This window comes from Alligator mississippiensis, chromosome 1, assembly GCF_030867095.1.
Source record: "Alligator mississippiensis isolate rAllMis1 chromosome 1, rAllMis1, whole genome shotgun sequence".
Lineage (NCBI taxonomy): Eukaryota > Metazoa > Chordata > Crocodylia > Alligatoridae > Alligator > Alligator mississippiensis.
The window spans coordinates 339,438,655-339,453,788 of record NC_081824.1 but is presented as its reverse complement, the minus strand read 5'-3'; the positions used below and the strand labels follow the sequence as shown (position 1 = coordinate 339,453,788).

Below are 15,134 nucleotides of genomic sequence, written 5' to 3'. Positions count from 1 at the left end.
GACTTTTTCAAGAAAGAGATAATTACTTACCTTATTTTCTCTGAATACATCTCATCCTAGGAGATTCTCATCTTCAAGCCTTTTCCAAGACAGGTGGTAACTTCCCACAAGTAGAGCCTTGGCCCTCAAGAGCAGCAGGAATTGAAGTATAAACACAACTCCCACCTATATGAACTGTGGATTATAACTGTCTACTCAGAACTACTTGGGAATTTATCATTCATCAGAGTGACTTCAGCATGTGGCAATAATCATTCAATGCCCTCCCAAGTAGTATGTGATCAAGCAGTCATACTCCAGTTGTGAAACAGATGTCACATTTCATGGAAACATACAGCACTAGTATCCGCCCACAAGAGAAAAGACTATATCCATTTTAAGCTCATGCTTGTGATACTGCTGCTCTTGAGAATCAAAATTCTGTGTGTAAAAAGATTGCCCCGTGTCACACAGTACATTTAGGGTGACCAGAACACATCCAAAGTGAAAGACTTCATCTGCTCCGATAGACATCCTGAAGTTCCGATAAGCTCCAGGAAGTGTTTGGCTGACTAAAAGTCCCAGAACACTTTAAAAACCCCTTAGTACTTCCTAAAAGAGGGACATAAAACCTTTGGCTTTGACTGCTACAGAAAAGTATCTCATACTGAATGAGCACTGCTCCACCTTGAAACCAAGTGCCAGTGCAAAAGCTAGCTTTCTAAATAGTGGAATTTCTTCCTTCCTTGCCTTGTGAAAGAAGCCTATAGGACAGGATACAAGTCCAAGTGAAAAGAACCGATACAGACCAGGTAAGAGTTGGCAGTGACAGCAGTAGGCCCTTGATATGAGAATGACATTTTTTCTAGTAGACAAGCAAGTCATTGTTGAATCCAGAGATGACTGAAGAGACCAATCTGAGATCTGCCTGTTTGGCTACAGACATGGTATACAATTCTAGAAGGAAAGATTGGATCCTGGTGAATTCAGGTCACAGCTCTTTCCCTGATGGTATCATTCCAAAGCTTTCAGGTATTTCCAATATGTTGCTCAGGTTTCACACCCATACAAAAGGGTAGAGATTACAACAACCTGGTAGACAAGAAGTTTGATTTTGGTCATGATGTTATGATCATAGAAGATATGATTTTGAAGATATCCAAAGGCAGCAGTGGCAGATTTTATTCAGAGTTGAATATCATTACCTTTGTTTACTTTTTGGAAAAAGGTGACTACTCAGGTCAGGGAAATGCTCAACGTTCTCCGAGGACTTCTATCTAATTGTAATATGTAGGGGAGAAGCTGCTTGGTTTGGGGTAGGTTGGTGAAGTATCTTGTTTTTTGTGAAGTTGAGTGCATCCAAACATTTCATTTGCTTCACAAAAGAAGTCAAGCTTGACCTGGAGATCTTCAAATGAGTGGAGACACACAGCACAATCATCAGTGTACTGAAGATCAGTAATGGAGGTGTTGGTTATCTTGGATACGGAATGTAACTGGTTGATATTAAAGAGATTTCTGTCCATGTGATACTGCATGCTGACTCCAGATGGAAGTCTATTAGTGCAGTGAGATGCAAAATAGCTGTGATATAGCTGGGAAAAAAAAGTGTTGGTGCAATCACACGTCTTTGCCTGACTCCAGTTCTTGCCTTAGCATTTCTAATGGTGAAGGGTTCTGTTTTCAAGCCATTGCTTAGGATGGTTGCTGTCAGGTGGTCATAAAGAAGTATGGTGGTGGTAACAACATTTTAACAGATATCCAAATCTCATCAGGGTCTTCCATAGAGCCTCTCCATTGATTGAATCAAAAGGCCTCAGTCTGGTCACGAAGGTCTTATAAAGATCTCTGTGTTACACATGGCACTTCTCTTGCAGCTGTCTAGCAACAAAGATCATGTCTATTGTACCTCTGAAAGGTCTGAAAGCACAATGGGATTCGGGTAGGATCTCTCTGGCAATGGGTGGGATTCTACTGAGGTAGGATTCACCACCAAGGAAAAGGCAGTCATTTTCATACCAGTCACATGAAAAATACCCATGCCAGGACAGACCTCCCATATCCTCATTAAACTCGGGTTTTAAGCAGTCTTACCTTTTCCTACACTTTTACTACGATACCCAAGTTTGCAGCCAAACTGTCAAGATTGATCCTAGCACTGACATATATCATTCAGGAAGAAACTAAAAGGGCAGAATAGATGAGGTTAGCTAAAGTAGGCTGGAATTGAAAGAGCTAAAGAACGAGAACAACAAGTCATAGAGACATAGGGAGTTTTTTCATGTGCTCTGGGCGGGGATGGTGTCTTTAATTAGAGTGGCTCCCAGAGTCTCTCATGTATCAGGGTCCCAGCACTTCAAAATGGTGGCAGAGGTGCTTTATCTAAAGCTCATCAAACAAGTTTTAGTTAAAATGCCCCTGCTGCCCTTTGAAACACAGGCATGCTTATACACAAGAAGTGGAGGCTGGCAGGAGTGTAGTCATTACCACGCTCCAGCAGACTCTATTAATCTACATTACAGCATGTCAAAGCACAGAGTAATTACAGCACATTGGAGAAGCCTCCCATAGTTCCTACAGGAAACTCCTTTACAGTTGCAGACAAAAACAAATTGATGACTGCTAGCTTCCACCGGTGGGTTAGACAGATAAGGAAATGCAGCCACCAATACGATAGCAATAAATGAACCTTGTGTCCCAACCCACTTGTATCTACCTTTAAAGAGAGATAGAAACTTTAGATTTTGGGCAGTTTAGGGAACATGCAGAATACAAGACCAGGACTCAATATCCTGTGCAAGTGCTATCTGGGTTAGCTTTGCATATCTTGGAATTTTTCCCCTCCTACAGCCATAATGATCCAAAAATAAATATACATTAATCTTTCACAAAAACATTTGCTAAATAGTCTATATTCCAATAATGCTTCTTAGCACTATGAAAAAGATTCCATTTCTCTTAAGTTGTACAAATAGTGCTACATTTATTTAATATAGTTCCCTTATTATCCATAGTTTGCTTCACACATTCAGTAAGTAATAATTTTCACCATGTAACTAAAATGTATAAAAGCTAAGAAAATCATGACTTGGAAAAAATAAAAATGAATCATCTCAATCAAATTATTGGTAAAATACTAACTTTTAGGAACAGAAGGAGGCTGTGAACTATTCATTTCTAGAGCAACAACATTAACATAGATGGCATTAATCGGATGGTTACTATGTATACAACTCAATGGCTATAAAAAAAATTATTCCATGCCCAGACTCACCAACAATCTCACTTGGCTCCTTGTTGTAAAGTTTTTTGTTCCAATAAAGAAGTCTGAGAAAAGGAAAGGAGACCAGAAGAACGAGACAAATTCCAACAAACATATGTCCGGTAAATACTGCAAAATCTAATCCCTAGGAAAGAAAAGATACAATTTTAAAATTACAGATCAGTTATTTTCCAATATTAACAGCGAGGAAAAAAAATATTTGACTATATGTGCTTAGCTACTCAGTGATTGATACGTATGTACCCCCAAAATGTTGGCAATTTTCAGCTATAGCAGTTTTTATGTCTCCCCAGTTTCAAGTAAATTAAATTATCAAAGATAAACATGAGCCCAAAAATATTCAATTATTCATTTTTTTCGCTTTTTAATATAAATAGTTAACCATCAGAAAAACTGGCTTCAACTGACAACTTGGCTTCTTGCCTGCAACGGTGACAACATAAGTATTTTTTGCATCCTAAACCCGTATTCTACATTATAACAATATTATCTTATTACAACAAAAACATCATATAGCAACTGTCAGGATACCACAGGATATGGACGCAGGGCCCGGCATCCTGAGGACATCCACTTGCCTTGCTCATACCAGGGCAGGCATCAGTCAGCAGAATCGGGTCAGGTTCCTGCCCAGTTATCTCTTTTTAATTAAGCCTGGGAGGGTGATGGTTTCCCCGAGCCAAAGCCGGCTGACACTTCTTCAGGTGGACAGTGCAACCAAGCAAAAATAAAGGAAACAAAAAAAATAAAGGAAAAAAACCCTCAAGTCCTGACAGCATCTCCTCCGTCTCCTCCTTTGTTCACTTTCTGGGTCCCTTGATCGCAACTCCAGCGATCGAGCAGTTTTTTTTCCCCCACATTTCTCCGTTAATTGCTGTCCCACCGGCTTAATCACACATCAGCCACAGCCAATTAACCTGGAACCCCCTCTCACTCTCTCACTCTCTCTTGGGTTTTTTTTTTTCTCTGAGCCCCTCTAAGCTCTGAAGACCCAATGGGTCTGCTGCCCCATTCCCAGGGACTTCAGTCCTAGGCAGCAGGCTGGCGATTCCCCTTCCTGTCACCCCTGCTCTCTCTCCTCTATGTCTCCTCTCCCTCTCACCATTGCCCACCACCAGAAATAGCTCCTGGCTGCATAATTGCACCAATTCGGTGCACCCGGCAGGTTGACAAAGCTCTGTGGGGGCAGATCAGGAGATCCCTCCAGAGCACAGCCTGGCTGCAATGACTGAACAGATCTTCTCGGTTGGGGCTCTTTATACTTACTATCTGATAAAGACCTTGAATTAAAGAATTAAGTGGAACAGTACCTTCATCTACACATGCACTTTACTGCAAGTTGACTAATTAGGTCCATAGTAAAGCATTATTATCTATACATGCACTGCTATTAGAGCACAGTAAATTAATTAACTCCATTGTAGGATAGTACAGTTGGGAACAGTACTATCCTAGAGCAGGGTAATTTACTCCACTGAAACACACATGTGGATGGTGATGGGCTGGCTGGGGCATGAGGGTGCTGAAGTACAGGGGCTGCCTGTCACCTAGCCCCACACTTTTGCACCCTTGGTCCCCAGCCAGTCCCAACACTGGCACCCAGATCCAGGGCTCACCCTCCAGGACCCTGCCAACCAGGGGTGCCCTGCCCTGGCTCAAACTGCAGTGGTCCCAGACACACATGCAGATGCTTTGCTTGGGAGCAGCTGACTTTAGCATGAACTGTGCCAGAGTTTATCACATCACTTTAATAGCACATGTAGATGCACTAAGTGTAAACAAATCCATATATACTGGGATGCATTAGCTGATGCATTGTAAGCAAGGCTAAGAAAGTAATACTTCCTCTCTACTCAGAATTAGTGAGACCCCAGCTGGAGTACTGTGTCAAATTCTGGGTACTGCACTTCAAAAAAGATGTGGAGAATCTTGAAAGAGTCCAGAAAAGGGCAACAAGGATGATTAAGGTCCTAAAGGACAAACCATATGAGGAAAGACTAAGGGATCTGGGACTGTTCAGCATGGGGTAGAGAAGACTGACAGGGGCTTGGTGGCCATCTATAAGTATGTAAGTGGTGAATATCAGGAGTTGGAAGAAGAAAAAAAAAAAAAAAAAAACTGTTCACTAGGGTGCCCCAAGGGAGAACAAGGTACAAAGGCCACAAATTGTTAGAGGATGGTTTCAGGTTGGATGTAAGGAAGAACTTCATTACGGTAAGGGTGACCAGAATCTGGAATAGACTTCCCAAGGAGGTGGTGCAGTCCCCAACCTTGCAAGTCTTTAAGAGGAGACTGGATAGACACCTTACTGGGATTACTTGATCTCAGCAGTAGTCCTGCCCAGAGCAAGGGAGTTGGACTCAGTGATCTACAAGCAGAGATTTGCACCCATGGAGGACAACTGAAGATCCTCTGGGTTAGAATACGAGGGGAACATGGAAGGGGATAGAATGCTAGGAGCCTACTACAGACCTCCAAATCAGGAACAAGAACTGCACGATGAATTTGCTAGGGAACTGACTGAGGCTTCATGCTCTCAGTGCATGGTTGTCATGGGAGACTTCAACTACCCAGATGTCTCATGGGAAGAGCACTCAGCCAAATTTGATCAGTCATAAAGCTTCCTCACATGCACAGATTAGCTCCACCTATCTCAAGTAGTTTATGGGCCAACAAGATGTAAGGTGCTGCTGGACCTGGTACTGGCCAAAGGGGATGATCTAGTCAGCAACGTAAGAATTGAAGGAAAGCTGGGTGACAGTGCTTATTTTGCTGGGATTCTTTGTCCCTTGCTGACTTCCTGCCCCTTGGGCAGGGGGCTGGACTCGATCTTACAAGGTCCCTTCCAGCCCTAATGTCTATGAAACTGAAGATAAGCAGCAGCAGTGGATGGGGCAGAGGCAGCAGGGGGCACTGAAAGTGGGGAGCAAAGGCTGCAACTCCAGCCCTGGGCTCAGAATCAGAGCCTCAGTCGCTGTCCCTCCCTGCTTGAACTCTCCTTGCTTCTGTAATCTAAGATGAGGGGGCTTTTTCCTTGTGTTGAACTGGGGTGGGGGAAAATTTATCTTGGATTCAAATAAATACAGTACATAAACTTAATAGGAAAGTAGGTGTAGTTACCTAAATGCTTATAGTACAGGCCTGTTCCTGTAACGATATGGACAGAAAGAGAAGACAAAAAATGTCATCATAGGAATCCTGCAGATCACCTTTAAAATAGCACTGACCAAAGTTCTGAAATTGCACAAAAATTATCCAGGTGGCATGAAACAGCTCAAGAAACATGTAAGAGCAACATCTGTTTCTATATAGTTTCAGAACTGGGAGGTCTGATGAATTCCTGAATGATAGGAGTTAGCCAAGAATCTGAAAGTGATTCACATGTGATATCTGTAGCTACAGAAGGTACAACAAGAAGCCTAAATCAAAGTGGAAAAAATCCTTATCCCCAAGATAATAAATGACTAAGATATAGTTGCATGAGGAACAGATGACCCATAGAGATTGTCAGAATAGTCAAGAACTATTAGAATCAGGAAAATACTTTTGATATGTAATAGGCTCTAAAAGTGTAATACACTCAAGTCTTTCCATAAAGTGACAGCAATATATCCATGTCTGTGCAAAGAAAGACAGCATCCAGATGGAATCTCCTGATAGGAGCTTTCTGTAAAATTACCCAGGCATAAAGCTGCTGAGGTGGCTTACTAATTTGGAAAAGAAAAGAACAGACACCTGAAAAGTCACTGGAAACACCTAAATATCTGATAGTCAGACCTCAGTCATACATTATAAGAACGTGACAAAATATAAGAAAATGGTACATGGGTACAATGTACTACAAACAGATTTACAAAGTTTTTTGCCTCTCTTGTTTTTCAATGTCTGCACTGTTCAATTATAAAACTGAACAAAAATTGAACATGAATTCCCAGATGAAAAATACAAATAAGAAATGTTTATATGAAACTCACAAAACTATTTTTCTATATGAAAAAGAAAAGCATAATAAACAGGAAAACAAAATAAAACACTGAGGTTGATAGGGAGCCCTCAGGGTTTGATTGATAGTTGGAAGAAATTGAATTGAGATAGGACTAAGCATACTAATGCTTATTTTGAAGAGATAAAACCAGCTTTTATCCTTGAGATTCAACATCAGGGCATAAGAGCTGATATACACATGCCTGAAAAGTGAAGATTTGTGGACAATATCTCTAAGGAAAAGTTGCCTGATCCTTTCTGGTGTCCCATCCCAGTATTTCCTCAAGCTGAACATCATCTCAGAAATTAAGCTGAGTTTCATGATCTGGTTCAGCTCCAAGATGCCTTACCTTTGGAAAAAAAAAAAAAAAAAAAAATTCCATCTAAAAAGGCCAACTTCCTGAAATTTAGGCAGTCTTTCAGTCAGTGCAGTAGATACAGAAAACCTACTTACTTTTACAATGGAGCTTGATCCATCTGTGAAAAGTATTGTACAACAGGATGCCTGCAACAGCAGGAGACTGCACTTCACTCAGTAATCTAAGAAGTCCTTTCCAGTCCTACATTCCTACCTTCCTCACCCACTCCTCCTCCTATCAGACTAAACTACACAGTGAAAAAGGAGTCTTAGTGAGTTAGAACATCTTACTTCTTGCAATTCTCTGGAGGCTAGTATTGTCTAGTATCATCCTCATCCTACTTAATCCTAGAAAGGCATCTTCTTGTGGTGGCACGCAACTCAACATCTGCCCCACTAGGTAGCGTGCACTGCTTTCTTCTTAGCTCACAGTCTGAAGCTTTATATTCCCTTGACACTTCAGGAGACACTTCAGGACTGGGTAGGCAACTTTTATAATAGGTATAATCAGAAAAATAGACAAAAGAGGCAGCCAGTAGTTGACTGACATTCTGTGCAGAGCTTACAGAAGAGATGACTGCCATAATTGGGGCACAGAAAGCAGGGGGCTGGAAAAAAACATCCACAGCTGCAGAACAGTGATGGAAGTTGCCACTGACCCAGTGTGTGGCAGCTGCCCCAGGCACACTGGCCTCATTGTTATTCCTCCAGAAGAGACTTTTGTGATGTCCCTGAAGAGATAAAGAAGAAAGGGCTCCACAGACGGGGTTGGTGCCTGCAGTATCTGTGTAAGGGGTAATACCGTCCTACGCTGAAGCAAGTAAAAAATGGGATCATGAACATATGAAGCCACAGTCTTCTTTTTGATCCTTCTACTACTTCACAAGAGCAGACTGCACCACAGGTACAGAGAGGAAGAGTCTGTCCCATACAAATAGACACAGATGCATCCCACTGAGGGTAAGCCCCAGGCCCCAATTGTTCCACATTTCTTCTCTACCATTCCTGCCTGTGAAGGGGAGGTAGTCTTCCTACACCCTCTCCCATATTGCTATTAGACATACACGTCTTTACTACCACTCATAGAATGCCACATAGTCTAGGACACGGTTCTACCTTTTAGAAATACAGATTAAACTGAATAATCCAACTGGACATACAAATCAATGCCAAACGACCATCTAACCTTTTTTATTTCTTCAGAAAACAATATAAAGTGGCCTGGGTGTCTTTTATATACTGCAAAAAAAAAAAATGCATTAATTTTCATAAAGATTTTTTCTTGAATAGCCTGAAATAGATTTGGCTCACACAATAGACTACAAGTAATTTTCCTTCGGGAGGTTTCAGTCTGTCAGATAAATGCTATGTGGTGCCGGAAATGCCATTACTTGAAGCAATGCTGATTCTGTAAAACTTTTCCTACTTCCCAAATGACAAAGAAAATCTTATGGTTTTGTTTTAGGAGATCACAGCCTACAAGTTCTATTGTCTGTATCGCTCTATAAAAAGATTTTTGTTTATGTATTTAAATTAAAATTCAAACATTGCTCTTCCATCATTTTAGGAAAATAGCATCTTCTCTGATATGGATCTTCCTGTTCTCTGACAAGTTTTCTTCTTAAGGTTTAAGGAAGTTTGAAATTTACTTCCTTACAAGTAAATTTGAGAACAAGTCTGCAGTTTTAGGGCCAAGAGAATATTACGTATAGGTACACATATCCTGGAATTAAATCTTGGTCTAGTGCCAAAATAGCACTGCTGGTCCAAAGATTTTTTTAATGTCTTGTATATCTTGAATCACCAAGGCTAGAAATAAATGCATTGACAGATTCATGGCAATGTTATCTTTTTTGCATACTCAAGGAGTACCAATACCTTACTTTTAATCCTAATGATCTTTCTTTTATATTTCAAGAACATCAAAACAAAGAAGAACAAAGGAAATATTTCCATTACCATACCCAAACAGGAAAATAGGTCATGTTTAAAAATGTGCTATCCAGCACCTTTTGACGCTTTTTAAACCTCAACATGGAAATGGTTTAACACTTTTTAAATCTGTTATAACTGGTTTGCAGTCAATCCAGTTTTTGTTTGGTTTTTTTTAAGTTGTTAAACATGCATATAATAGTACATACATGCTTTAAAGCATGTTAAAACAGGTTATCTGACAGTCTCATAACTATTTATGTATAGCTTAGTTTGTAGTATTTATTTCTAGTGCTGCCGATTCACATGACATTGGACTGCACATACCATCTTGCCCTCTTCTTCTTTCTTCCCTACATTTGATACTTTCATCCTGGCATAATTCAATGTCATTTCCTCAAGAAGTTGTGTTAAAAAAAAATGCTGACTGCTATCTGAAAGCTTGCATGCACTTCTTTCATGTGGTGTTAAAAACTAATATCTGCCCTGCAATCAGAGTTGTAACTGCAGCTCATATATGTGTATGTGTAGTAATAGCAATCATAATTTATAGATGGCCCATAACAGGAAACTAAATGAGTTGGGAATTGTCCCTTAGGTAGCAGTGCAAGTAAGTTAGAGAGAGAAAAAAAAAAAAGTGTCTGCAAAAGTTGCCTGCAGTCCAACAATAAAAACTTTATTGCTTATTTCTTCTCATTCATTGTATAACGCTTTACTGAACCTGGTGATCACTACATACTGGAGTTAGCTTTAAACTCTATCAGATAGTGATAGCACTGTCTATGAGACTCATCATAGATTGAAAAACCCATGCAAAATGCTGGATAAATGCTCAGGCAGGTAACATTACCCAAATGCTTGGCAAAAAAATAGCTACTTGCTCTGTTTTTGAGACAGATACATGATTTTGTGCCCAGGATGATGGGAGGTTTCCGAGATCACCAGCTATCAGCTGTTCCTATCTGCAGGTGAAAGAATAATGACCCAATACCTTTAAGTGAAAAAATGCCTTATTTAGAAAATAATGAATTTCCCCATATTTTGCCACTTAACCATGCTGAACCATTGTAACTTCTGCTATGTGCAGACACAAACAGTTTTAGGTCAGAGCCAGCAGCATAGTGTTCCCATCATCACTTGAATTTTTCTGAGAGGGCAAACTACTGAAAAGGTAGAAATAAAAGAAAGAGTTGAAGTTTTATAAAGAAATTGGATGTTGTACACAGCTATCAACCAGTAACTCGGCAAAATCCTATAAATTAAGTGACACTTTTACTTTATGGTCCACTATTTTATAATCTGCCAAGACTTAAAATATTTTTATAGACTAATTTAAAACTATTATCTGCAGTGCTTCAGTGATAAGCAACACAGGTTAATACGTAATCGTTATCCATAGATTGCAGATACTACAGTTTATCATAATCTATACCCAATTAATCTTGAATCACAATGAATGATAGCTTTTAAATCCAAAAAATGAACAGTTTGTGATAACTATACTCCTATGCAGTCTTATAAAAGTAGGCATCACTATGAAAAGGTCTCTGGTTTCCAATGCTACAGTGATAAACAAAGAACAAGACAAACTGACTAGGCAACAATGAAAGTTTGTTTAAACATCAAAGTGTCTTACTTACAAGAACGGCATCATTTATTCATTTCATATTATTTTTGTTTGCAAATCAAGAGATGCCTGCTCTGTGACCCTGTTAAGATCTTTCTTTACATGCCTAATAAGATGATATACATATTATGAAAAGCATCACCTTTCTCTTCCACACTTACTTTGTTCCCCTCAGTCCTTTGCACCTTGTATAGTCATTTGAAGTTAATTTGGAAGTAAAACTGCCAACAAATAAAAATCATAGCGCTTGGCATTCACTTTGAGCAGCTGCCTTGCATCTTGAGTGGCTCAGAGACAGTACTATCCTATAGTGGAGTAATTACATGAGCTGAAACATACATATAGAAGGTGACAGGGGCTGGCTAGGGCATGAGGGTGGTTAAGTGCAGGGGCTACCTGCTTCCTAGCCCCACACTTAAGCACCCTTGTGCCCCAGCCAGCCCCTTTGCCACCCTCTGCCACCACACAGAGCCTGGGGATGAAACTACCCCTCAACTGTGCCCCCTGCCAGCCGGAGGCTGCTCCACCCCAGCTGAAACCGCTGTGGTCCTGGGCACACATGCAGACATTGCACCCAGAAGCAATCAACTCCTGTGCAAACTGCCCCAGAGTTTATCACATCACCTTAATAGCACATGTAGATGCACCCACTGAAATCACCGATATAGATCATGGACACCCATATATTTGGAGCCATTTCAAATGGGGAACATGTCATTCGATAGCCTCTGTTACATTCTAATTGCTACATGTGCACCATTTGCCTACGATACATATGTAGCAGAATCACTCCAAATTTAACACTAAATGAAACAGTGTTAGCAGTTAAAGTTGTTTTGCTATATTTGTACCATTTCCAGCTCATTCACATATACAAATTAGAAGCAACAGCTACTGTCCTTTTGAGACACCTTGAAATGTGCATGTGTTCTTATCCAAAGAATGTATTAATCCTTAAAAGGGGCTTGGCCCAAAGCCTAGTGAACTCAATGGAAAGGATCCCATTCACTTCAAAGAGCTTTAGGCAGGCCCCTGACTCTGAAGTGTCTATTACAAGTAAGGAAACTGAGATGGATATTAAGTAAGGTAAACCAAGGTCACACAAAAGTGCCCAGACTTGGGACTGAGAAGTTTCTGGCCCTATTGAATAACTCTCTCCAGCTAAATTAATCTATTAAATGACTATCTACAACTAAATCCATGTTTAGCCTACAAGCATACAAGCCCAAAATCCAGTAAAACACGTAATCACATATATAGTGTTAAGCGTGTTGTCACGGTGGGGTCCTACAGGAGGGTCATGATCTCTTTAAGGCCCCCTCTCCATGCCAAGTCAGCCCAAGGGCACCCTCTATTTCTCGTCCGCCATGTCTTTGATGTTTACATCAGTTGGAAGGCTGCCTTATGTCTCCTTGGACACGGTTAGTTGTACTCCCTGGTCCTGTAGACTCCTGGACCCCTTGTGGATCTTGTCCTGCACACGGGTGCTTTGGGGCACCCTAGCCTTATGGGCTATGCGTGGCTCCAACCACCCCTTATACCACGCCTCAAGCCTCGCAGTTGGGCTGGACATTGGACTATCACTATCTCTCTCTCTGTACATGCACTGCCGCCCCCTCCTGGGGCTCTCCTCACCCTCTCTCGGGGCGCCTTCTCTGCGCCATCCCCCTCTCTCGGGGCCTCAACACGCCCACGCTAGGGCTTCTCAATGCTGCCCCCTTCCTGGGGCTCTCCGCGCCCACGCTAGGGCTTCTCAAAAATGCCTCTCTCTAGGGCTGGGGTCTATACACCCCATATGCTGCACCCTCCTGGGCGCCAGGGTCCTCACACTCCGCTGTGAGGCCCCTTTGACAATACTGCACCCTCACTGGCGCTGAGGTACCCACGCCACTGTGGGATCCCCCTGAGTACGCTGCGCCCGCACTGGCGCTGGGGCCCCCACACCACTGTGGGTCCCTATAAGGCCTCCTCCAACCCCTCATAGCCTCACCCAAACCACCGGTGTAATAAACAACCACAAAACAAATACAAGCCTCTTGGCTACAACTTAACTTAAAGCCGCCTGGCTAACCACGTTGCACAAACGCCCTAGAGCTGCCATCCACAACTCTACTTAAGCGGTACCTGCGGTTCTCGCTACTTCTCGCATCATGGCTGAGGGAGCTCCTGCCTCTCTGGCTGCTGGCAGTGAACTGCCAGCCTAGCCTCAGCCCTGGGCTTTATAAGAGCCAGGCCTTGCCCCTTACAGGCAGCTGACCGCTGTCAGGTGTGGGTCATTTGCTGCCTCCAGTTGCCCTGGCAACCCACAGGTGGGCTCTTATTCCCTGCTAGGGCTCTTTTCCCCTGGCAGTTTCCCCTCTCTAGGAGCAGGGCACCTCAGTGCTCTGCAACACATGTGTAAGCCCAGTTGAAATCAATAAAGTTCAGAATGAGCATGTGTTTTTATAGGCACAGTGATAATATGGATTATGGTCAATACAAACATTACACCTTTACTGGTATAAGTGATTGGAAACCAATCTATACCTGTAACAGAACAGAAGTGTGGCACACAAAACCAGTCTATACCTGTAACAGAACAGAAGTTTGATGCACACAGACTGGTTTAAAAATGGCAGAACCCAGTCTAAGATTTGCCGTCCCCACCAAAAGGCAAATGTTCACCTGTGAATTACTTCTGGTTACGTCTAACTGGTATCCAAATTTAAGCGTGCTGTGGCATATTTAGGTGTAACAGATCTTCAGATATAAAAAGACAATAATTTCAAAACTACTATAGCTGTGGTTAAGTGTCAAGAATGTGCTGAGTACTTGTGTAAACTCCCTCTGTTGACTAGCCAAGAGAGACATTAAATATTCCCTCAGAAGTGACTGAAAGGGAATTTCAAACTGCTAAAAAAAGACACTGCAATAAAAGCATCAAGGAGAAAAATTCAGAAGCCCCTAGAATCACAAAGCTGCGTCCATGCTGTGGGTGATTTGGGAAGCTGGGGCTGTTTCAAAGTTTTAAAATCTAAAAAGCTTGGATAACATTACATAATGATTTACTGTGTTTAGGAGTTTTCTATATTAAAACATGTTTAAAAGCAAATACATTTTACTTGATGTAAGCATAGTATAGAAGTGTTACTAATTTTAAGTAAATACTTGTGTTGGATTCTGTAAATAAGCATTTACTGAAACTATGCTTAGGAATAGGAAAGACAAAAAGACTATTTTGTAAGGTCTCATTCATTCATTTACTGTGATTAAGCCTTAATTTGGTTTAAATTATATATATTTGAAACCAATCCAGAAAGTGAAAGTGTTTTGAATACTTTTGTGGTTGTTTCTACTTAGCATCCTCATTTAAAATGGAGTTATAAAGGCAGAATTTGCTATGATATCACATACCAGAGACTTTTATAGGTATTTTTAAGACTGGGTCTTCTGAGAAAGATCAGGTGCTATCCAAGAAACAATATATATAATTTGATTACTTAACAGAAAAGTAATCAATTAAATTACTCACATGCTTTCCTGGATTATAGTATGAAACTTTTAAGTATATCTGTTTCTAAAGGTACTGCTGAAATGCTAATTTTCTAAGTATTAGAGAAAATGCACTGTGTGGTACATAAATTACTTCCTCTATCTTAGATGACTTGAATAGGTGCAAACAGATAAAATGTTAAAGCCACCACCCAAAGTACACTAGGACACTCCATAGTCATTACCTGATCGGACTCTAGATTTGTTCCTAATACATTTCAGATGTTTTCAAAAATACACCTCATTCATTAAATACTGTAGGCTTTTAGAGATGTTTCTCATAATATATGTCATTATTCCCCCCAACCCTCCCCAAGAACTACACTGTTAATTAGAAGAGACTTTTCTTGATATTGTTGTAGTGACATAATTCAATAACCACTAATTTAACTTTAGAACTTTGTAACAATTTCCTCCCTATCATCCTCCGGTACAGATGT

General features: G+C 41.0%; 1 protein-coding gene across 3 annotated transcripts in view; it reads right to left on the bottom strand.

The window, feature by feature from the left end:
- The window catches only part of OCA2 (OCA2 melanosomal transmembrane protein), a 422,456-nt gene that overhangs the window by 232,464 nt on the left and 174,858 nt on the right, over positions 1–15,134 (bottom strand). For all 3 annotated transcript variants that reach the window (XM_059720961.1, XM_019485119.2, XM_059720962.1), the window contains one exon: positions 3,254–3,386. In XM_059720961.1, coding sequence (XP_059576944.1) covers positions 3,254–3,386 — 133 coding nt within the window. The remainder of the gene's footprint in view (positions 1–3,253; positions 3,387–15,134) is intronic.